This window comes from Myodes glareolus, chromosome 15 (assembly GCF_982192425.1).
Source record: "Myodes glareolus chromosome 15, mMyoGla1.1, whole genome shotgun sequence".
NCBI lineage: Eukaryota > Metazoa > Chordata > Mammalia > Rodentia > Cricetidae > Myodes > Myodes glareolus.
Window position 1 is genome coordinate 68,252,115 of NC_142040.1, and position 22,978 is coordinate 68,275,092.

General features: G+C 40.9%; 1 protein-coding gene across 1 annotated transcript in view; it reads left to right on the forward strand.

The window, feature by feature from the left end:
* Dnah5 (dynein axonemal heavy chain 5) overlaps positions 1–22,978 on the forward strand; it is a 287,252-nt gene that overhangs the window by 219,738 nt on the left and 44,536 nt on the right. Inside the window, exons 60-66 of the mRNA XM_087897036.1 lie at positions 2,712–2,915; positions 7,155–7,334; positions 8,751–8,888; positions 12,880–13,015; positions 13,615–13,931; positions 14,518–14,673; positions 16,099–16,281. Coding sequence (XP_087753162.1) covers positions 2,712–2,915; positions 7,155–7,334; positions 8,751–8,888; positions 12,880–13,015; positions 13,615–13,931; positions 14,518–14,673; positions 16,099–16,281 — 1,314 coding nt within the window. The remainder of the gene's footprint in view (positions 1–2,711; positions 2,916–7,154; positions 7,335–8,750; positions 8,889–12,879; positions 13,016–13,614; positions 13,932–14,517; positions 14,674–16,098; positions 16,282–22,978) is intronic.

Sequence of the window (22,978 nt, forward strand, 5' to 3'; positions counted from 1 at the left end):
TCAGGAATTGTTTTTTAAAAAGAAGGCCAGCTTTTCCCTAAGAGTTAAGAGTTGGCATCTTCTTTTCACATTGTCGAATGTTTCCAGTATCCCTCTAAGTTGCAGTTCTCTACAGCTAAAATATTCTGCATCATATAGTCATTGGTGTAGACGTATGTGGAAGCAGAAGTAAGCTGTCAGTCAGCTCGCGTTACTATAACAAAATGCTGGAGGTAATTCATGACTGAAAAGACAAGGCTTGTTTTCACTTATAGTTTTAGTGTTTTGAGTCTGGTGTGAGGCAGCATCATATGGCTGGGGCACATGGAGCAGAGCTGCTCACTTCATGGACAGGAAGCAAAAGAAGAGGGAAGGATCTGAAGTCTCATTATCCCCTTCGAAAGGGCAGGACTCCATAATGGTTTTCTCCTGTGATTTACCTCCACAAACTTCCCCTCATATTCCAACAGTATCGTCCTGGGTACTAATCACGACTATTTGGAAGACACTTAGCATCCAACCACAGGAGCATGTATAAAAAGAGAATTTTATCATTTCCTTTATTGATCCTATCTGTTTCTTACTCAGTTTTTATGTTTCTGAGATCTTGAAATGTGATATCATCAATCTGTCCTAAGAAAACTCCAGATCCAAGTAGACTCTAACATTGCAGTCTCAGGTTATATCAATCTGAAAAAAAGCCAACAGCAAAGAGTATGTCCCATGGGACCGAAGAGATAGCCGGTTCAATTCCCAGTACCCACACAGTGGCTCATTACTATCCATAGTTTCAGTCCTGGGAATTCAACTCCCTCTTTTGACCTCTGCGGGAGGTAGGCATGCAAGTAGTCGTGCGCATACATAGATACAGGCATCCATACACATAAAATAATTAAATACATCACTTAAAGAAGAATGTATCCCTTCCTGCCTTAATGTTTAATCAGACTTTAACTAGATGTCAGCAAGAATAAAGTAAGTTCAAATGACCAATCATTCATATTGCTGTACGTATAGAGTCTTATATCGTAGTCATATGACTGCACCTACAGAAAATAGAATTCCATAGTTATCTGAAACATGTTGGTCTCTAGGTACAGCATCAGTAGCATCTCCTTTACACGAGAACCTGACATCGGAGCACAATTGTCAACATATGTAATTGATGCATTTTTGTAGAAGTGTAACTCAATTCCTAATTCCCCACTGGCTGTCGCTCTCTTACCCTCAAATAAGGGTCTGGCATTTTCAGTTCTTTACCTCCAGTTTCCTTTCCTAGCTGCTTAACTGTCAGAAACGTTTGTAGGTTGAAACCCATCTCTTCACAGTGAACCACCATGTACAGTGTGAGTGGGTCCTCCATCTTCAGAGGAAGTTCTTCTTGTGACAGGAGCTGTAGATGAGACGGGAGCCTTTCAGACACAGGCACACAGGTGTGTGCACTGTGTGTCTTAGAAGCAAGCCTGTGTTAGACTCATCTTTTCCCCCAATACTGATTTTATAAAAAGTTCGGGGAGGGGGTTGGTGTTACCAAGCAAAAAGAGGCTGATTGCTAAGTAATTTGCTGCATAAGAATATCTGTGCTAGAATTGGAATAGAATCTTCCTGAGATCTGGGTGAAATGCGGATTGCCCAAGTCCCTTCATTTAAAGGTCAGTTCTCAGCTAAGAAACCTCTAATTATTTAATCTGTCAGCCCCAAGGCTGCCCTCTGGTGTCAGTCCCCTGTGACAGACTGCGTAGATTTAGAGAGAGACAGATTCTTGACCTACATAGCTAACGAGCGAAAAACCACCACGAATACAGTAGTTTTTCCTCATTTCAAATCCGGATAACTACTTAAGTGCTGAGTATCTTGTTTTAGAGTACTTACAAAAAAAAACAAAGTCTGTACACTTTTAGGGAAGTCACAACTCCTTATCTGCTGACCAACATTTCTCTCCTCTTACTGCTCGTTAGAACTGTAAAAACTTGGCCTCTGCACACCCCAATCCTACATAAGTACATATATAAAAATCATCAGCTAGCATCTGAATCTGAGAGTGTATGAATATACAGTACAGGCCTTTCTAAGCCCGGGATACCTCACTAAATATAAACATTTCCAGTTTCACTTATTAAAAGCTGAGGTTTTAAGGGAATAAAGTGGGGAGCCTATGGAATATGTATTATATGAATGTGGGAGGTGGATTTCTGGGTGTGTGGATGTTCAAAAGGAAGAATTGGGGAGAGGAGGGAGCTAGGAATGGCAAGGGTTAACCAAAGTGCAGTATATGGAAAGCGCTTTTAAGGAACCTGTAACTAGGGTGTGAAGAAATGGCTCAGTGGTTTAGAGCCCGTGCTGTTCTTGTAGACGACTTCTTTCCATTGCTATCACACCCATTGGGTGGATCAGAACTTCTCAACTCTAGCTCTAGAGGAATCTGGTGATAGAGGGACACCTACACTGGCATGCACATACCATTCCCGTTAGAGAGTGAAAAATAAAATAGCTTAGAACAGAACAATGAAACTTTGGAGGTTTTTAAGCTAATTAAAAAAAATTATAAAAGAATTGTGTAGAATTTTGACTTTGTAGGACATTCATTTCTTTGGGTATAAATATGCATCTGTACCTTATGGTTCTTAGTTTAAACGTGTTACCTGTCCTCTGTTGAAATAGTAGCATGTATTCATGACAGCTTGTTTGAACTGCTTCTCTAAGCTTGAATGATCCCCCCTCCTATCCCGCAGACCATCAAGCCCTCTGACATCGCCACAGTGCGCACACTGGGCAGACCCCCTCACCTCATCATGCGGATCATGGACTGTGTGCTGCTGCTGTTTCAGAGGAAGGTCAACCCAGTGAAAATTGACCTGGAAAAAAGCTGCACTGTGCCTTCCTGGCAGGAATCTTTAAAATTGATGACGGCAGGGAACTTTCTCCAGAACCTACAGGTTAGCCTTTCAGCACTAATGGACTAGGAGGGGGACCCAGTTGGTTGAATCTTTTGATAGAATTCATTTCTAAAAGTAACTCATTCTACATATATATTTTAAAGAAGCGTGTGAGTACTCTTGTAATAGAATTTTCCCTTTCACACGTAAGGCATGAGTATGAGATCTTTTCTGGCTATGTTCAGCTATGTTGACACGCATACTCCAAAAAAAAGTGATCAAGTTGTTCTAATGAGACTAAGTAGATGTAGGTACTGACTGCATATAAATACAAATGCAGTATTTCTCACTATTTTCTCACTATAATTTTTTCTCACTATAATATTTCTCACTATAATCTCTCACTATTTTCAGGACTCTCAGTGGACACAGAAAGGTGAGGATGCTCAGGTTGCTTATGTAAAATGACATAGGCATTGTTTATACCCTTGTACAGCCTCCGGTATGCTGTAAATGACTGCTTGATTATTTATGATCCTAACACAGTGTAAATGTCGCATAGATGGTTGCTATACATTCTGCCCTTGTTGTTAGATGATCTATATCTCACTCTATAGCCTACCTGAACTCATGATCTTCCTGCCTCAGTCTCTCCAGGGCTGGAATAGAAGCATGTGTCGCCATGTCCAGTTTGTTATAATGTATTGCTTAGGGGAAAATGACAAGAAAGAAGTCTGTACATGTTTAGTACAGACATGGTATTTCTCATGAATGTATTGGGGTTGTCTTTGGAGTCTATAGAAACCAAGGATCCACTCTGTGTTCATATTTACAGTTTAATGTCCACAGCAGTACTACTGGAGGAGTCATTTGTCGATTTTTTATTTTGTTGTATTTCTAATGTTGTATTTCTAATGTACACATTTTAAGTACACCACTTGATGAGTGTGTATATACTTATTAGTTAATCATCACTAAAAGCAAAATACATATATTTAGACTCTCTCTCATATTTAAACCCAGTCAATTACCTTCCATAAAGTCACTATTGTTATTTTCTCCTATTCATCTTCATTGTCTGTGTGGAAATTAACACATGCAAAGTCACAAACGACACTTTGCTTTGACCTTTATTCACTGTATAGGCGAGATTTATTTCTGTTGTGGCAAAAGGCAACTTTCTGTTCCTTTTTAGTTAGAGCTTTCCAGTATATGAATGTTCAGTGCTGTGTGGTAAGGCTATAATAATTAGATTTTATTTGGAGGAGGAAAATAAGAAAGGAGCAAAGACATTGGCTATTAGTCTTTGCATAGTATAATTACTCCCAGAAAGACCAGTTTCAAATTCCAAAAATGATGCTGGTGGCACAGAAATAAGAAGGCATTATTTCTTATAATCATGGCCTCCTGTAACAATACACCATACAGGGGCTGTGAGCACCAATGCCCTACAAATTGTAGGTGATAGGAAGCCTCGGAGAGTCAGTAAAACTGAGTTCTGACCATAGGCTACCTTTATTTTAATTAAAATTGTTTAATTGTGAATGTATGCAACAGGCTTTAAATAGGCTTATCAATCAGTGCTTCATTTTCTGAAATGTTTACCATAATTTTCCATAAGACCCTTTGGAATATGTTTACATTTGTCTACCGGACCATTGTAGTAAAAGCAATTCTTTGGGTTGTTACTAAGTTTTGGCTATTACATTTGAATCTGCTGTCTGTACTGATGCACAGGATATTTGGGGGGCTGTATGTATGTATTTCTGTTTGTCGTATTTTCAGGAGTAGGATTTCTGAGTCATAGATTATACACTTTTAATTCATTTTTGTAGACTGTGGAAAAGAGTTTTTAAAAAAGTCCCGCCGTTTTGCCCACTCAGCACTAAGGCACACTGTGCGGTGCTCCACATCTGCCGTATTTCCTGCTCTTCACTATCCTTGTGTGTTTGGTGGTAGCGGCTTCTTTTTGTTTTTAATTTGTATTTCACTGACAGCCAATGATGCTGAAAATCTCTTGGTGGGTTTGTGAACCTTTCAGGAATTTCTGTGTTAAGTGAGTATTTGGACCCTTCTCTCACTTTAATTATTTCTTTTCTTTTTTGAACTTATAATTGCATCATCTCTCCATTCCTTTTCTTCCCTCCAAACCCTCTCATTGACCCCCTCTCGCTTTCCTCCAAGTTCTCAGTCTCATTTTCATTAATTTACATGCATATATGTATATACACATATATTCCTAAACACAAACTTGCTTAGTCTGTATAGTGTTATCTGTATAATGTGTTTTCAGGCTAACCATTCAGTACTGGATAAGAAATTGGAAGGATCTTCCCCCAGGAAGACTGTTTCTCCCCCTCTCAGCCTTCCTTAGCTGCCTGTAGTTCTTCGTGCAGTGTTGAGGAGGCCTTATGGTGCTTCTTCCTTGTCTACGTTAGCATATCTATTGGTGTTCTCCTTGCTCAGCCCACATTTGGGCATTCATGTGGGTAAGACTTTATGGGTGTAATGTCTGGCATTCTGAGGAGATATGATCTCACAGAAAACTTTCTGCTTCTTTTTCTTTTCACAATATGTCTTGCCCTCTTCTGCAATGTTCCCCTAGCCTTCGGTGTGGGAGTGTTTTGTAGATGCTTTTACTTTATGTGTATGAGTGGAGTGTTTGCTTGTATGTATGTATGTATGTATGTATGTGTCGGTACCTACAGAGACCAGAAACAAAGTCTAACATTTGGAACAGGACTTGCAGATGGCTGTGAGCCATCAGGTGGTTGTTAGGAACTGGGATCCTTTGCCACAGCAGCAAGTACTCTTAAGTAATGAACCATTTCCACAGCCCATTGCTAATGCTGTTTGCCCGTTGGATTCAAATAGTTTATGAATGCTGTAGATATCTCCTGTTGCTTCTTGGCTTAATTGTTCATTTTATTAATACTGTCTTTTGCTAAGCATGAGTTCTTAATTTTAATATAGGACTTTTTATTGATATTCTACTTAATAGCACTTTTGGTGTTCCGTTTAGGTCTTGGCTTCCCCCCGAGGAAGAACAAATCGTCTTACCTTTCCTTCTAGAAGTTATACTGTCTTATCTCCCAGATTTAGGTCTCGAGACAACTGATTGGGATACCCAACCCCTGCTCATTTCACAAGCTGCGACTTTGGCACCACCTTTCCTTCAGTTTTTAGTTCAGCATCATTCATGTGGCTGCTGAATCCATGACACTGTAAGGTGCCTTCTACCTGCTATGGCAGTGAGTAGCTTGTGACACTAGTGGACCCTGGACTTGTCCAGTTATGTGGACAAGTGACAGTGAGACTATGTAAGACTATATGAAACACGGGAGACCACACAGCTGTGTAACTGGACTTTGTATAGATTCCTTGTGGGTGACTCCAGACTTTTCCCTTGTGCATATGATGAAGAATTCACTGCTTATGGGAGCTCTGTTCCCACTGTTTTCTAAGTCTCACAAAAGAAACTTGTGATAAGCAAGGCCTAAATGAAAGGGGTTCTACTCTGCTATCCATGTTCTATGAAGGTTTATTCCATGCAATTATTAGTTGCATGGGATTTTTTAAATATTTATTTCTGCTTGGAAAACAATCATCCTTTTAGAAGAGGAAAACTATCTATTAAACATCCAGTTTCATCTTTGGCTGAACTTCCTTTCCGGATGCAGGAAGGCATTCTAAATCCATTTCTGCTGTGTTTTAAACTTATATTTCTCCAGGAGATAATAATTCTCTCATATTTGTGATAGTTCTATGTTTAAAAATTAATTCATCATTCTCAAGGTGCAGTGTCCACATTATTACTTTCACATTTCATGTGAGCTTAATAGGACTTCTGTCAGGATCTATTAAGCATTTAGTTGCTGATAAATGCTAAATCTATAGGTCCTTAGCCTGAATATAGATGCATGTGTTTGTTTCTCATTGTTGATATTATGGTTTTATAATTCACCTATTTAGGATTAATGGGAAAAAATTATTGCTTTTGAAATTCTAGTAACCCTATTAGTGTTCACCACCTAAATACTTTACTCTTTTGCTGGATCCCAATATATTTAAGCAGGCTTGTGTCTTCCCTGCCAGAACAGATTGCTTGCTGGCAGACTTCTGCAATCACTCCACAATATGCTTTCAGTTGTAAGACTTTCATCCAATACCCGGAGACCCTGACAAAAAGCCGTACCATTCATCCAGCTTACTAGTTCCAGTTATGCTGAGCACAGAATGTGAGTTTGGATATACCCATAGAATAAAGATTCTGACACGATTTACTCTTTTCTTCCACAGCAATTCCCCAAAGACACGATCAATGAAGAAGTGATAGAATTTTTGAATCCTTACTTTGAAATGGCTGACTACAACATCGAGACTGCCAAACGCGTATGTGGGAATGTAGCTGGTCTTTGTTCCTGGACCAAAGCCATGGCTTCCTTTTTTTCTATAAACAAGGAGGTGCTGCCTCTGAAGGTAGGACTCCTAGAGGGAGCAGGAGCTGTGTGAACCTTGACTGGGAAGCCTCTGGATTAATTGGTCCCACCTTTGCACAGCAGCTCAGGTGCCTTGGCAGCCAGTGTCTTTGTCCTCAGATCCATAGGGAGAGTGAGATTCTGAGAGACAGAGACAAGGGTGTTTCTTTCTTCTATACCCAAATCTGAAGGTGCAGGAGATTTTAGCATGAACCACTTCTCTGTGAAGATACTGAGTCTGTTGTGAGTTGCTTAAAAATAAAACAAGAATAATAATAATAGCACAGAACTTCCCAACAATGTTCAAGACCTTAAACAAAGGAATCCTATGAACAAGATAGGGTTAAGATATAGACACTGGGGTCAGAAATTGCTGCTTTTTGATGAAGGAAGATATAGCCTTTTCCTTTCACTTCTTTGCATCTCAGGCAAGAATGTCAGCTATTTGTAAGGTAAAGTGATCTTGAGACTAAGCCTTTCTTTCCCCAAGTCCCTGAATTTATGTACATCATTTCAATATTCATCATCACTCTTAAAAAGACACTCAGTTTTGAGCAGAGCGGTGAGGACATCTTAAATACGCAAACTCTAATATTCATGTCTTAAAGGCCATCTCTTGGGGCTTGATTTTGGTTTCGTAAATTTGATCTTTCCCAACCATAAGCCAAAACTCCCTTGTATGTGTCAGCTACCCAAGAAATGAAACAGCTATAATGAAATAATCAAGAGTACCAAGGGGATGCTCAGAATGGAGAAGGTGAGTCCCAGGATCCCAGAACTCTGTAAAGGATCAAAGACTCATTCACATCAGAGAATCTCAGAGCAAATAATTGATGTCATGCTCACTGACATCACGGCGAATATCATCACTGTTAGATTCCCGCATAGCACAAGATTGGTCATGAGAAGTACATGGCACTCTTTCCAAGTTTTCCATGCAAACATAATAATGAATAATTTTCTGGCTATTTTAAGAATAGGGAACTGGAACCATTAAATGAAGACCTCCAAAAAAGGCAAAACAATGAAAAACTTTTCTCTGGGGTTCATATTTCAGCTCCACTGAAAGAAAAATCTAGCCAGTCATCTATGCTAGTGGCTTATGAAATGGTTTTTAAACAAACATTTAAAAGTTTTGATTTTGTCTTTTGGCCTCTGTAGCCTAAAATAACTTTTAGGCTATTTTGCCTATAGAAAATATATTAGCTGACTGGCATTCTAACGGTTTATAATTAATTTAGGCTTATAAACATGGATGACAAATTCATGTTAATGTTTGTTTCAGATGAATGCAAATAGAGGCGATTGTAGAGGTAGAAAACACGGGCGTAAGCATGTCCATTGTTGAACTCTTACCATCTAAACTGTGGGTGTTTGGGGAACTTCCTGCTTTGCCTTCACTCTGTGTCCCCTGCAGGCCAACTTGGTAGTGCAAGAGAATCGCCACGTGCTGGCCATGCAGGACCTGCAGAAGGCCCAGGCAGAGCTGGACGACAAACAAGCGGAGCTCGATGTGGTGCAGGCCGAGTATGAACAGGCCACGAGTGAAAAGCAGGTAGCCAAGGCGTGGCACGGGAGGGATGTCTGTCCCTTCAGCTGGCTCCTGTGAGCTCTCATTCCTATGCTCTCTTTATCTGAAGGCTTGGTTTTCTGTAAGAATGCACGGAGTTTTATGTATCTGTATTATGTATATGTTTTATATGTATATGTTTTATGTATAATGCGCACATAGCACAGGATTCTTCACTGAGCTCTTGGCTCCATTTCTCCATCCCTTCCTTTGCATCCCTCCTCTGTCCCTGTAACCCCCAAATAAAACAAAATTTAAGAGACAAAAGGAGGTAAAGGGGAAGAAAAATCTCATCAAGAAGCTGCATGTGAGACACAGTGAGTCACGAAGCAAACTCCTTTGTCCATATAGCTTTGCTTGCAAGTGTCCATTGCAATGAGTCATTGCCCTGGCTTGAGGTCTCTGGTTTCTACTACACTCTCTGATCTGTTGACTTTGGTTCTCACAAACACTGAAAGCTGGTGATAAGCTTCAGGCTGGTCCACTCTGACAGAAGCTGCTTGTAGGAGACAACTATACCAGGTCTCCCACGCACGTGGATAGTGATGACCCCTGTGCACCCTGGGTCATCCCAGGATCCCCGCACCACTACATTTAGTCTTTCAAACAGTTTTATAGCTAGGTGGGGCAGATACTTCATACAGTAGGCGAGACACAGAGATGTCAAGGGAGAATTCTGGGTTTCAGCCGGTCGGTAAAAGCCTTGAGTAGACAGGGGTATTTTGATGTTGACTTCAGGTTGTCCTACTACATGGATGTAGTTGAGCACAGGAGTATGTTCTAATTGCAGTGATTGTCTATAAATTCTCAATACACAGACACACGCACACACACACACACACACAGAGGGAGAGAGAGAGAGAGACAGAAACAGACAGAGACAGAGAGATAGAGAGAGATAGGTACATGGAAGTGGGGGAAGAGAGATGTTTGTACTTGTTGAAAGAACCTAGGTTCATCTATTATACAAAATAAAGTACCCCTAAAGACTCCCTTCCTTCTGAAATTCACGTTGATTTAATGTAGAGTTCATGCAGCTGAAACCTCGGGGTTCCTCACTCGTGCAGGTTTCTATGAGTGCTTGGGTCACCAAGACTGACAGTCTTGTGGCGACAGGAGGCTGGGTTGGGCTCTGCAGATATTTGCATATTAATATTCAGAGAATATGCATGAAGTGATTCAGAGAAAAGACACTGGAATGCCTAAGTCACAAAACCATTTCCACGATTCTCCTCCCCTTGTTTTAAATACCTGTGTATTTCATATTTGCAGAAGATCTATTTTTAAAGCCCTCCCCATACCAATGACATAAGATTTCAGCCCCACATAGTCTGGCTCTGCGAACCCTGTATCATGTTTGGCAGATGGGAGCCGTATTGACTCTTCCTTTGAATATTTTATGGAAGTGGCCCCAGTCCAGATCAAGACACCTGCTCGTGACTCTGTGGTTTCATTGTGTGCAGAATATACACTGCTTCCCTTAAAGAGCAAAGTCTCCTGGAAGCCAGGGAGCTTCAAAGACGTTTACAGGAGTAAGTCAGTAGCACCTGCATGGGTGTGCATATTTATACCCAGGGAGCTCGCTTGCTCGAGGAGAAGATTAACACCGCAGCTTCAGATCCACTTTACAAAGCCGATGGGAAGAGCGCGAATTTCTGTCTTTCTGGATAGTCATTTGTATGCAGAAGCACGCATGAATAACAGATTCCTTTCTACTGTTATTGTGTTTACGTTTTAGCAGGGTTGCATTTACTCAACCGAGTCCTTGCTCTTACTGCTGTTCTGGAGCATCTGTTGTTGGCCGAGAGCAGCGGGTCTCACTTTTCCTAATGCTGCAAACCCTTGACACAGTTCCCCATGTTGTGGTTATCCCAACCATAACATTATTTTATTGCTACTTCAGCCCTGTAATTTTGCTACTTTATGAATCACAATATAAATATCTGTGCTTTCTCATGGTCTTAGGTAACCCCTGGGAAAGGCTGTTCGGCCCCCAAAGGGGTCATGACCCACAATTTGAGAACCACTGGTTTAGACAAATGAACACCTAAGAACTCCTACTGTAAAAATATGACCAAAGCTTGAAAACTTGAGTTTCAACAAATTTCAAATTTCTTTAAGTTAAAAAAAAAATTAGTCTTGAGTTTTTCTGCCATGACCTTCCAAATAACCCTCACTCATTTCTGCCACGTTTTCATCATTCCTAGGACTGGGTGAAGCTGACAGGGGTTCGTGGACCTCCCAAAAGGGCTCTAGTATGCAGTTCATTGTAACCTAGGCCTGCGTGGTTCCATCAAAGAGTGCCCTGGCTACTGTCCTCAAAGGACACAGTACTTTGTTGTAGGGCCCAATTTCTCTGGCCTTCTGAAGAATGAACCAGCTTACCGACTGGTTAGGAGAAACTAGACCACAAAGCTGAACCAAGGGGATTCTGTACCCGACCTTTAGTTGAGACCACAGGAACAGTCTGCCTTTCTGTATCACAAACTGCTCTTGGCCTATGTTGCAGCATCTAGAGAAGACTGAGTACTGAGAGACCAAGAACAGGCAGGGAAGGCCTAGAATTTTTTTAAATTGGCTGCATACAAGTAGGGATGAGAAAATGTAATTAAGAATATCTTTCAATTGAAAACATTGTTTTAAATAGTTACATGGAGCCAAACACCATACAGCTGGTATCTTTATTCTTGGGAGGAGGCGAATGGACATATGTAGAGGGTTATGCTGTAGAAGTGGATTTTGGGTTATTTTTCATTCACTAAAGGGGAAGAAAAAACTCCAGAAGGAAGGTGAAAACAATTGGGTTAAGTATCTCCCTTTTGCCAGACACTGTATTGTGTTATTCTTACAACAGCAGTCTATTCATTACAGAAAATGTATTTAGGCAGTCCCAGAGAGGACTATAAATAATACTTGGCTCTTGGACCAGAACATATGCTGCATATTTTGCATATACTTTAAGCCCATTTAAAAACAGAGCCCTCAGTGCCAACTGTTTTATTATCGAAGGTATTAACTTCATAAAATATTGCGAACGTTTTCGGTTATAAAAACTTGCAAGATAGTTTTAATCAGTTTAGAGTACTTATATCAGCACCCTATAATAATTTAAATGGTGGTTGAAGTGATCCCACTAAAGAAAAGCATTGAACAGTTTGAACTTTCCATACTGTTATAGATATTCCCATTAAACTTATCCTATAAAATGTACAGTATGGGCTTGCTGTAGATGGACATCTACTGATATACACCTTTTGCTTGTACTTTGTTTCCTCTGCTTTCACATGTAGTGCTAGCAGTCATCTCTTAAACATAGACTCCAAGAAGTGTTTGTGCTGGGAGTGTAGTTCAATGGCACAGTACATACCTAGCATGCCTGAGGCCCTGTGTTCCATCATCAGAACCAGAAACTGGGGATGAGATTGGGTTCTGATTTGCAGTAATGTATGGAAGTCTTCTTTAAAGTTCTTCTTCTGACTCAAGGAAAGGCCAAAACATACATATAAGTTAAATGAGGCTGAGATTTACACAGATCCCTTGAAGTACAATAAGGAGAAGGTGATCTAAGATTTTTCTGATGTGAAATGAAGTGTTGCTTTAGACAAAGCATGGATGACCCCAGGGTTCAGCATGAGAGATATTCTTAATTGCATTTTCCTGAGAATTTATATTCTTTACATATTTTGTGCTGCGTGATGCTACCCTGTGTGACTGTACTAGTGAGTGACTGGAATGTCCATCATCTTCTGTTAGTGACATTTGAGAGGATTTGGTTGCTGGGTTCAAGGTGCTGGATAGAGAACTAGAGACAGAATGGGGCCAACACAAACACTTGGGGATAGAATCTGTGTTTGTGTGAAATGGGCCTTCCATGTCCCAAGATAGGTAGACAATAAATGCTTTAAAGCTACACATGTGACCTAGAAGCTACTTTTTTTCTGAGTAAACATTTCCTTCTGGCTTTGACCTTCTTCAGACCTTGCTTGAAGATGCGGAGCGATGCAGGCATAAAATGCAGACAGCGTCCGCGCTCATCAGTGGCTTGGCAGGTGAAAAGGAACGATGGACGGAGCAAAGCAAAGAGTTTGCTGCACAAACTAAACGACTTGTAGGTCTGTAACTTCTTTTATTAATGAGACTGTGTGTCAACTGCAATGGAGTCAGAAGCCTTAAGCTTTAAACAAACAACACTCGCTTGTTTCAAATTCCTCTATGTGTTTGTGTGTCTAGTAAAATTTCAAGGAGACAGATAATTGTCTGGTACATATGTATTCTGATTTAATGGGTTAATGACCTTCACACTTCTTTGTAGTTCACTTTCAAATGCTTTGATAAGTGTGGGAATATTGATCAAGGGCATTTTGATGAAGACTGTCTTCTCTGGATTTTATTTTTTTAATTGTTTTTTATTGAGCTAAACATTTTTCTCCACTTTCCTTTCTAGAGGTCACTCTCTTACAACAAAGTTATGATGACCCAATGCTTGAATTCTGACAGTTGTTTCTCAATTGGAAAATTATACCCTGTTCAACTTCAATCAAACTCACACTTATTTATCAAACCATGTGTAGCCCATGCTTACTGGTAGATTTGTGTAATTTAGCTTAAAAGAATAGTTGCAGTTTCATACTATGTTTTTTCAATTTTAGTGACTTACACAATTGTATGGATGGTCACAGAATATTTTAGGGGTGCTTGCTTTCCATTTTAGGGGATGTGCTGCTGGCAACAGCTTTTCTGTCATATTCTGGTCCATTTAACCAAGAGTTTCGAGATCTGCTGCTAAATGATTGGAAGAAGGAAATGAAAGCCCGTAAAATTCCATTTGGGAATGATCTAAATCTTAATGAGATGTTGATTGATGCCCCTACTATCAGTGAATGGAATCTACAAGGCCTTCCAAACGACGATCTGTCTATCCAGAATGGGATTATTGTCACAAAAGCATCTCGCTATCCTCTGCTAATTGATCCACAGATTCAAGGCAAGATCTGGATTAAAAATAAAGAAAGTCAAAATGAACTCCAGGTGATTTCCTCTTGAGCACATTTATATACTTCATGTTGTATTTCTCTATAGATCCCCTCCAAAAAATATGGGGAGGGGGAGAAACAGTTGAATGTTTTACAGGTTTTGTTTGGAATCCTAAGTAAGATAGAAGTTTTGTGTAATAACAAAGTCTTTTCACAAACTTATTGTTCCAATTTTTGGTCACACCTATTAGCACCATATCTCAGTGACTCATGGCTCAGACTCTTATCTGTCAATGCTATGGCTTTCTTTGATAATCAGAAAAGGCAGAGCCACATCGCTCTATATATGCTGTGCTTATGAAGAGACTTCTAGTTGTCCATCAACAGGGATAGAAAGAAGCAGAGATGTCCCACACAACCTTCAGCAGATTCAGGGCCGGGGATGCAGTTTGACTACTAAAGGCAACATGCAAACACTTAAGCTTTCCACATTAATTCACGTAGCATGGTTTCAATGCCAAGGCTTCCGAAGTCCTTGGTTGTTTCCCGTGGCAGAGTGTTCAGAGTTCACATGACATCACTGTCTATGCAGCGTAAGCTTGTCCTTCCAGAGTAACCTTGTGATCCCATCCCATTTGTAGACTACATCTCTAACCCATAAGTACTTTAGAAACCATCTGGAGGACAGCCTTTCCCTTGGACGGCCACTACTTATAGAAGATGTTGGGGAGGAACTTGATCCTGCTCTGGACAATGTTTTGGAGAAAAACTTCATTAAGTCTGGATCTACCTTTAAGGTAGGCTAAACCCATTGGTAGCAATGTGTAGAGCATATTGCATCCCAGTAGATGAGACACAGTTTTCTCAAGAGGCAGCAATTGGAGTTGGTTGGGGTGGGGAGGGCTACTTTTCTGCTCTTCTTGAGTTGAGACTAAGTCAATGAAGAACAATCCTTTCATGTTTGTCTCTTTTACTTCTGTAACAAAGAAATGGATTCTATTTTATCTTTGACTACTGAAGTCTTTAAGAATCTTCATGTTCTCTCCCCTTTGTTCTGATATGGGCACACTTATGAAATCCTTGAACTCTGTTACATGACTGGTTAGAAATTGAAGCCACATGTGTGTCCCCTGAGTCTTCATCCTGGCCCCATCCCTTGCCTGCCATAAACTTTATAAAAAATGCCCCACCCTGCTTTCTCATGCTATTTTTGGGCCTTGCTGTGGGACTTCCAAAACCTCAGTTTGTGAGTAGCAAACCTTCCCATTATTCTCCAGCTCGGAGCAAATTGTGGGTTAGCTTTTTCTTAGTTCCTTGGCTTTCTCACAACACTTTTGACAACAAATTATTTGCCTATTACATGGTAGGATTAGAAATCTTAGCTACCTCCTCTTTTCTTTCCTTTTGTCCCTTCCTCCTTCCCTTCTGGCCTCTCCTCAGCTGTCTTAGTAGGATCTTGACATACCTAGTCATAGTTTCTTTTTTGTTTTGCTTTTTTCCCTTGTCTTTTTATTTTTCCATTCTAAAATTTACACTTCCTTCCCTCCTCCCATTTCCCTCCTGCTTCACCAGTCCCTCTCCTCCCTCTCCCTCCCTCCTTAAGAAAGGGCAGGGTGCCTTGCCCTGTGGGAAGTCCAAGGCCCTCCTCCCTCCATCCAGGCCTAGAAAGGTGTGCATCCAAATAGACTAGGATCTCAAAAAGCCAGTACATGCAATAGAAACAGGTCCTAGTACCATTATCGATGGCTTCTCAGTTTGCCCCCATTGACAGTCACATTCAGTAGTCCAATTTGATCAACATGCTCGTTCAGTCCCAGTCCAGCTGGATTTGGTGAGCTCCCATTAGATCAGGCACACTGTCTCAGTGGGTGGACCAATCCCTCGCGGTCCTGAATTCCTTGCTTGTCTTTTCCCTCCTCCTTCTGCTCTTCAACTGGACCTTGGGAGCTCAGTCCGTTGCTCTGATGAGGGTCTCTGTCTCTATTTCCATCCATCTCCAGACGAAGATTCTATGGTGATATTCAAGATAATCATCAGTGTGATGGTGGGGCAAGGCCAGTTCAGGCACCCTCTCCTCTGCTGCTTAAGGACCTAGCTGGGGACATCCCTGTGGACACCTGGGATCCCCTCTAGTGTAGCAAATCGATCCAATCAAGAACTGATGTAATATGAAAAGGACTCAGGTGTATCTCTCTGCTGTTTAACTTTCTTTTTAAATAAAGGTGAAAGTTGGTGACAAGGAAGTAGATGTCATGGATGGCTTTAAACTCTACATTACTACCAAGCTGCCGAATCCAGCCTACACCCCAGAAATAAGTGCTCGGACCTCCATCATTGACTTCACAGTCACTGTGAGAGGCTTGGAGGATCAGTTACTTGGGAGAGTCATCCTCATGGAGAAACAGGTGGGGGATCAAGGCCAACTCTGTTTTTGCACTGTCTTAAATTGAGAAAAATAATATTAAAGCAGCAATTTAATTAATTCCTCCTTTATCTCTGCAGTTTCCTTGTGTCCTGAATCTTAGTTATAACATTGGCATTGCTTTAGAAACCACTAATCTGTAATCCTAAATTCACTTTAATTCTTCAGTATTTTCTTTTTCCATGTAAGGAAAAGTATTAGCCAATTATCTACATATGTATTTCTTTGCATGCATGTACTGGGTTGTGTTGTGTACATGTGCATGTATATATATATATATATGTGCAAATGTGTGTAGAGGTCAGAGATTGACACTGGGTATTTCTCCTTACATTTTTAATTTAAACTTTTATCATCATCACCATATAATAACAATAATGATAATGATTGTAATAATAATAATTTTTATATGTGCTTTGCCTGCATGAGTATCTGTGCACCACATACGTGTTGGTGCCTGTGGAGGTCTGAAGAAGTCATTGGATCTTTTGGAACTGGTGTTATAGAGGGTTGTGAGCTGTCATATGGGTGCTGGGAAATGAACCTGGCTCCTCTGTGAGGACAAGGGCTGCCTCTTAGGTCTAAAACCATCTTTCCAGTTACACCACCTTTATTTTTTAAGATGTGACCTTTCACTAAGTCTGGAGCTGGTTAAGACAGCTCTGCTGGCCAGTTAGCTTCAGTGATTTACCTGTTTCCGCACCACATCCCCCAGGGCTGGGGATGCAGGCACACGCCACAGTGACCAGCTTTTCACATGCATCCTTGGGTTCCCAATTTAGGTTTCCATGATTTTGTGGCAGTCACTTTACAAAATCATCTATGTTGGGACCATTTGGAGTCCTGGCCTCGAGCTGCTCTTCCCTGCTAGAGATCTTTACTTTCCTCCTGATTTGAGTTACTAAAAGCTGTGTCAAAGTTGTTTACCAGCTCTGCTTCACAAGCACATGTTTCCTTGGCCTTGATCAGAGGATAAGGTTTTCACCTGTTGGCCCACTTGACTGTTGGGTATATAAGCCTCCGTGGTGCTATTAAATTTAAGGCTTCTTACCAGTGACTAGAGGTCCGTGTCTCTCTGTCTGTGTGTTTTTGTGTGTTTCAACCTCCAGCCCCTTGCCCGAAGCTCGTGAACTGTATGGTAATGCATAGAATGCAGACAGGTGTTGTGTGCTGCATCCCTACACACATGCTTTATAGATTTTCGTAAATTATACACAGCACTGCTGATAACTTTCTCGAAATCAACAATGTAACTCTGAGAATATAGTTATCATTTTGTTTTGTTATTCTGTTCTTCAACTGTTTTGTTTCTATGAAAAACTTCTTGTTTTGTGAATTCTATTTACCCATTTATCTTCAGTTTTCTTGTCTACTTTCATTTTGTTATGATTCTTCTTAGAATAAAAGATGTAAACTCTGTTCTTGGGCCATAAGCAACCTCAGTTTTTGTTTATCTGATTTTTATTTATGTGAGTGTATAAACACACACTTTTCCTCTGTGCATTGATATGTACCCCATGCATGTAGATGCCTGCAGCACCATAAAAGGATGTCAGATCTTCTAGAAATAGAGTTGCAGGCAGTTGTTACCACCTAGCATGAGTGCTGGGGCCTGAACCTGGGTCTTCTGCAAGAGCATCATTCTTTCTTAGACACTGAGCCATCTCTCTGGTCACCCAGTCTTGTCCTGTATCTAAAAGAGTTCCATGTGTGTGTACCTGATGAGCCTGGTGTAAAACTTTCATAGCTGTGTGGCGGTTGAGTTGGTTTAGTGTGTCAAGGCTGCTGGTGTCAGGTGTGTTGACCTGAATTTGTTCCTATTACACACATGGTGGAACTTACGAACCAACTCCTGCAAGTTGAACTCCACATGTGTGTGTGATACATGCTTCCTCCCACAAATAAATTGAGCACAAAATGAAGAAGAACTCATGTAGCCTCTAAACTCTACTGTTCTGGGTTGATCTCTGTTGTTGGGACAAATACTTTGACCAAAAACAGTGGGGGGAAGAAAGGTTTCTTCTCAGCTTAGAATTCTACAGCACAGTCCATTGTTTAGGGATGTCAGAGCAGGAACTCAAAGTAGGAACTTGAGGGCAAGCCTGCTTGCTATTCCACACATTATTAGCTCTGAGAAAAGAACTGACTTCACAGCCAAAGAAGGACAGAAGATACTGGGGGGATGCTGCTTGCTGACTCAGCTTATACTCAGGTAGACGCTGTATGCAATTCAAGACCACCCGCCTAGAAATAGGACTACCCACAGTGTGAACATGCACTACCTCCCATATCAGTTAATAGTCAAGATGATCCCGCATAGATATGTCTATAGGCCAGTGTGATCTAGACAATTCTTAAACTAAGGCTCTCCTTTCAGATGACTCTAAGTTGTGTTAAGATAATAGCCAAAGCTAGCCAGAACAGCCACTGACTTAATGAAGCCCAGTGTTGGCTTCCTTTGCTACTATTTTTTTTTGTGTGTGTGTGCGAGGGTATAACTAGCTTAGTGCTCAGTTATAACGAAAAATGACTCATAATTTATAAACTCCCCTTTTCGGAGTAAGCATTTCCTCAGGGAAGCATGTGAAGCTTAAGCAACGAGATGTAGAAGGCTTTAATGAGACTACCACGGTGAGGCTGAGGATGCTATTGACTTTCTCATGGGTTCGATAGCAGTGAGGTTCTTTTACTTTATGGCCCATGCTATACTGACCCGAAGATTTATTAGGTTAAGATCATTGGCAAATTTCTTGACTCTTCACCTCCTCCTGTCTGTATGATCTCTGCATGCTGTATCAGGCTTACTCTTCTGAACTCTACAGCTGGAAGGGAAAGGGAAAATATCTGTCTCTTCTTCCTCCTCTCTCTCCCCCATCTCTCACTGTGTTTTTAATTACAATATTTGAATGAAATGCATGAGTTCAGAACTTGCTTGAGGAGCCTTTAACCCAGCTTCACAAGTCCATATGGGCAGTTAAACTCACTGTGAGAGGAACCAGTGTTAGTCACTGGCAGAGTGACTGTTGAGGAAATAACAACCTTCATTGCATACCTGTTACTTTTTAGGAGGTGATTGGAGAGATGCAGCAATGCCACCCTGGTACGTCAGTAAAGATTGGGTTTGAATCACCAGAATGTACTGTTGAGCATATGAAATCCCAAGAGTCTTTTGGGCCAGCATCCAGCACAGCAGCCCTAGGCTCTGATGTCACCTGTAGTCTTGGTGACAGGTTGCATAATGTAATTGTCTTCGGTTTTCTTATATCGTGTTGAGACAAATACAATTTCCCTGGAAGAAACAATTTGGTCTGGCTGATGCTGGCTGCAATAAAACAAAGCAAAAACAAAAACAAAACCACCAGTACCCAGCTTCAGTGGCAGGGGAGGCTTACAGTATCAAGGGGTGATTTCAGATTCTTAGAGACTTTCATCAGCCTTACAAAAATAAGTGTGGGTCCAGGGATAGTTAGTGTTTCTCTCTTCTTGAGAAAATCATCCCCTTACTAACGTATCATTGGCAGGACACATGCTCACAATGAACAGTTTTTTCAAGCATCATGGTCAGGGTAGCATGACAGTCTATTTACTTGTATTTATGTTTTCAGCACCAGGGGATGATCTTACTATGTACATCAATATATTAATTATAGTTATCTTTTCCTTAGCTTTGCCAAAATAAAATGTAAAGATAAAAGAAATGACTTGATGGACTTATGTGAGTGAGTGAGTGTGTGTGTGTGTGTGTATGTGTGTACAAGTATGCATACACAAGCCTGTGTGTGTGTGTGGTCAAACTCCAGTGTTGCTCCTATGCACCATCCACTATGTTCTGTAAGACCTAGTCTCCTAATGGCCTCATACTTACCAGCTAGGTGAGGCTGTCAGGCCAATGGGCCTTAGGATCCCCTCCTCTCCAACTTGCCAGCATTAGAAATACAGGCTCATGCCACACACCTGGTGTAAACAGAAGGCTTTTCTCTGTTTTGCCTGGTCCCACTGTACTGATTTCTCTCTACCCACTGGGTCTTGCTAGTTCCCACAGCCACTTATGAAATAGCCATTCTGAAGCTTATTATCAGTTACACTGTTTGGCCAATGTCTTAGACTTCTCATTAGCTAGCTCTAACTATTAGATCAACCCATTTCTATTAATCTGTGGATTGCCATGAGGCTGTGGCTTACACGTGTGGCATGCTATTCCTTCGGCAGCTACATGGTGTCTCCTTGACTCTGCCTACTCTCTCTCTGTATCTTTGTTTGGATTTCCCACTTGGCTTTACTCTGCTAAGCCATTAGCTTAAATTTCTGAAAACTATATCCATCAACCAATAAAAAACAAGGCATATAAAGGAGGAAATCCAACATCATGCCTGGCTTTTCTATATGGGTGCTGGAGACTGAAGTCAAGTGAGCACCTCCTGGCTAAACTGTCTTTCCAGTCCCATGACTGACTGTGCATAGATTAACATTGTCTGTTTTTATCAGAGAGATTCTCCTTTCCCCAATATCTCTTCTTCCCACCATATAGTATCTCTGAATTTTCTCATGTGACTGAGATTTCTCAGTCTGGGTTGTGAATCAGGGTCTGAGCTGATCTATTTTATTTTTTTTTCCTGAGCCATTTGCCATAATATAGTCACTGCATTTAAATGAGTCATCTTTATGTGCTTTAGGAACACAGGATTATAAATTGACTTCAGATATTCAAGGAAATAGTATTTTTCAACTAAGGTGTCCCAAAGTGAATCAAAATAATTTTGTCTATAAATCTTCCTCATCAAAGAGAATATTTTTTGGCAAACCAATATATTTTGATAGATATAAAGACAGGCACATATACAGAAGGATAAACATTTTTCTGACCTATTCTGCATATTAAGAAAAAGTCTGCTTGCTATTTTGAATAGAAATAGACATATTTCTAGAAGAAGGAGAGATAGCCTGTGCAGCCATGCAGTTCCTGTGTTAGCTACAGGATGCCTGTACCATCCTTCTGTGCTAGTTTCATGAACATTTTATGGGTAAAAGTCCCAAGGCTTGTGTGATATCATAAAATGGTCTCTGTGATGCAGATAACCATCCGGGTATGTGTCTTTCTGCAATCCTAGGTTCCTTTCTGAATCTGATATAGGTAAAGATTTCACGGCATCTCCCTCTAGGAGGTCAGATGCCATATTTTGTGATCTTTACACATTTAAATGTTTTGTGACTTATCACCACTTTGTTTCCTACTGATGCCACAAAAGGCAGGGTTGTCTGAAAACTGCTGACGGAAAGCAGCGCTAGAGCAGCCCGCAAATGTCACCTGTTTGCACTAATTTCTATATTTCCTGGTTTGAAATTCTCATTTAGTGAATAAATGAATGGAAGCAATGACTAAGGATGTTTCAAATGTGGCACAGCAGATGGCAGCAGTGATGGAGGGAGTGTGTTTCCCTTGAGTGGCCACAGCTCAGCAAATTAAAAACAGTGGACGTGTAGGCTTTCTGGACCTACACTTTGCTTAAAGACGGGTTTCTTTTCTATTCTGACCTGGTAACTGGCTCACTGGGCTCAGACCATGAGTTTTGGTTTGGCCCTTCCCACCAAAACTGCTCAATGGAATCCTTGGGCCTAAATATAACGTAGAGTCAGTAGTCTTTGCTGTTTGCTCTTATGCAGTTTTTTTCACAACAGCCCTTATTTTTAACTTTGTGGTTTGTAGAGAGAGAGAGAGAGAATGTTCATGTTTGTATTTGCAGCACAGAGATTAGAGTTTTCAGCTCACTTTATGGTTCAGTCTACCTGTTAGGGACACAGCACCTGATCATTTGTTCCATGATATTAATGGCGTGTACACGAGGTACCAGGCATCACTGTCAGCATTGGAGGATTTTAATAAATGACTGAAACAGACCAAACCAAAACCAACAAATCACACTTCCAACTCTCCTAAAGGAATAGCATATACATAAGCATTCATGTTTGTTAGAAGGTGTTAACATGTTCTCAAAATAAATAAATACTAAGCCTCACATGATAGAGAACTGGGGAGCCAAGTGGTGGGAGGGAGTGAACCTCATTGAGAAGGTGCATTTAGGAAAGACTTGTAGAAGGGAAGAGGATTAACTTTGTGGGAAGAATAAATCTGATAAATCAGTAGCCAGTGCAGAGGTCTCATGAGAAGAATGAAGCATGTGTTTGATATAACAGGTCTCAGAGTCCTATATTGAGATCAGCTGTATCCCACTGTTTCAGAATATGTTAGAATTCCAGATCCTGGACCCTGCTGCAGATCTGCTAACCAAGCCTCCCACCTGATTCAAATGTGCCCAGATGTGGGAACTTCTCACTTAGGAGTTTAGACCAGAGTAGTGGTCAGTGAGGAAAGATTAGATTCTGATGTAGGGATGGTAGGCTTTGATCGTTAATTCGTTGTGGAATCTGGGAAAAGGAAGCAACCATAATGTATTCTGGGGGGCTGTGAGATGACTCAGTCAGTAAAGGGGCTTGGTGGGCAAGCTGGGAGCTCCTCCTTCAATCCTTGGAACCCACTTAAAAATGAAAGAAAAGAACCAACTCTATAATTGTCCTCTGATCTCTACATTCATACAGGGGCACACACACACCCCATATACACACCACACACACACACCCCAACACACACCTACTGCTACTACTTCTGCTACTACTACTAGTAC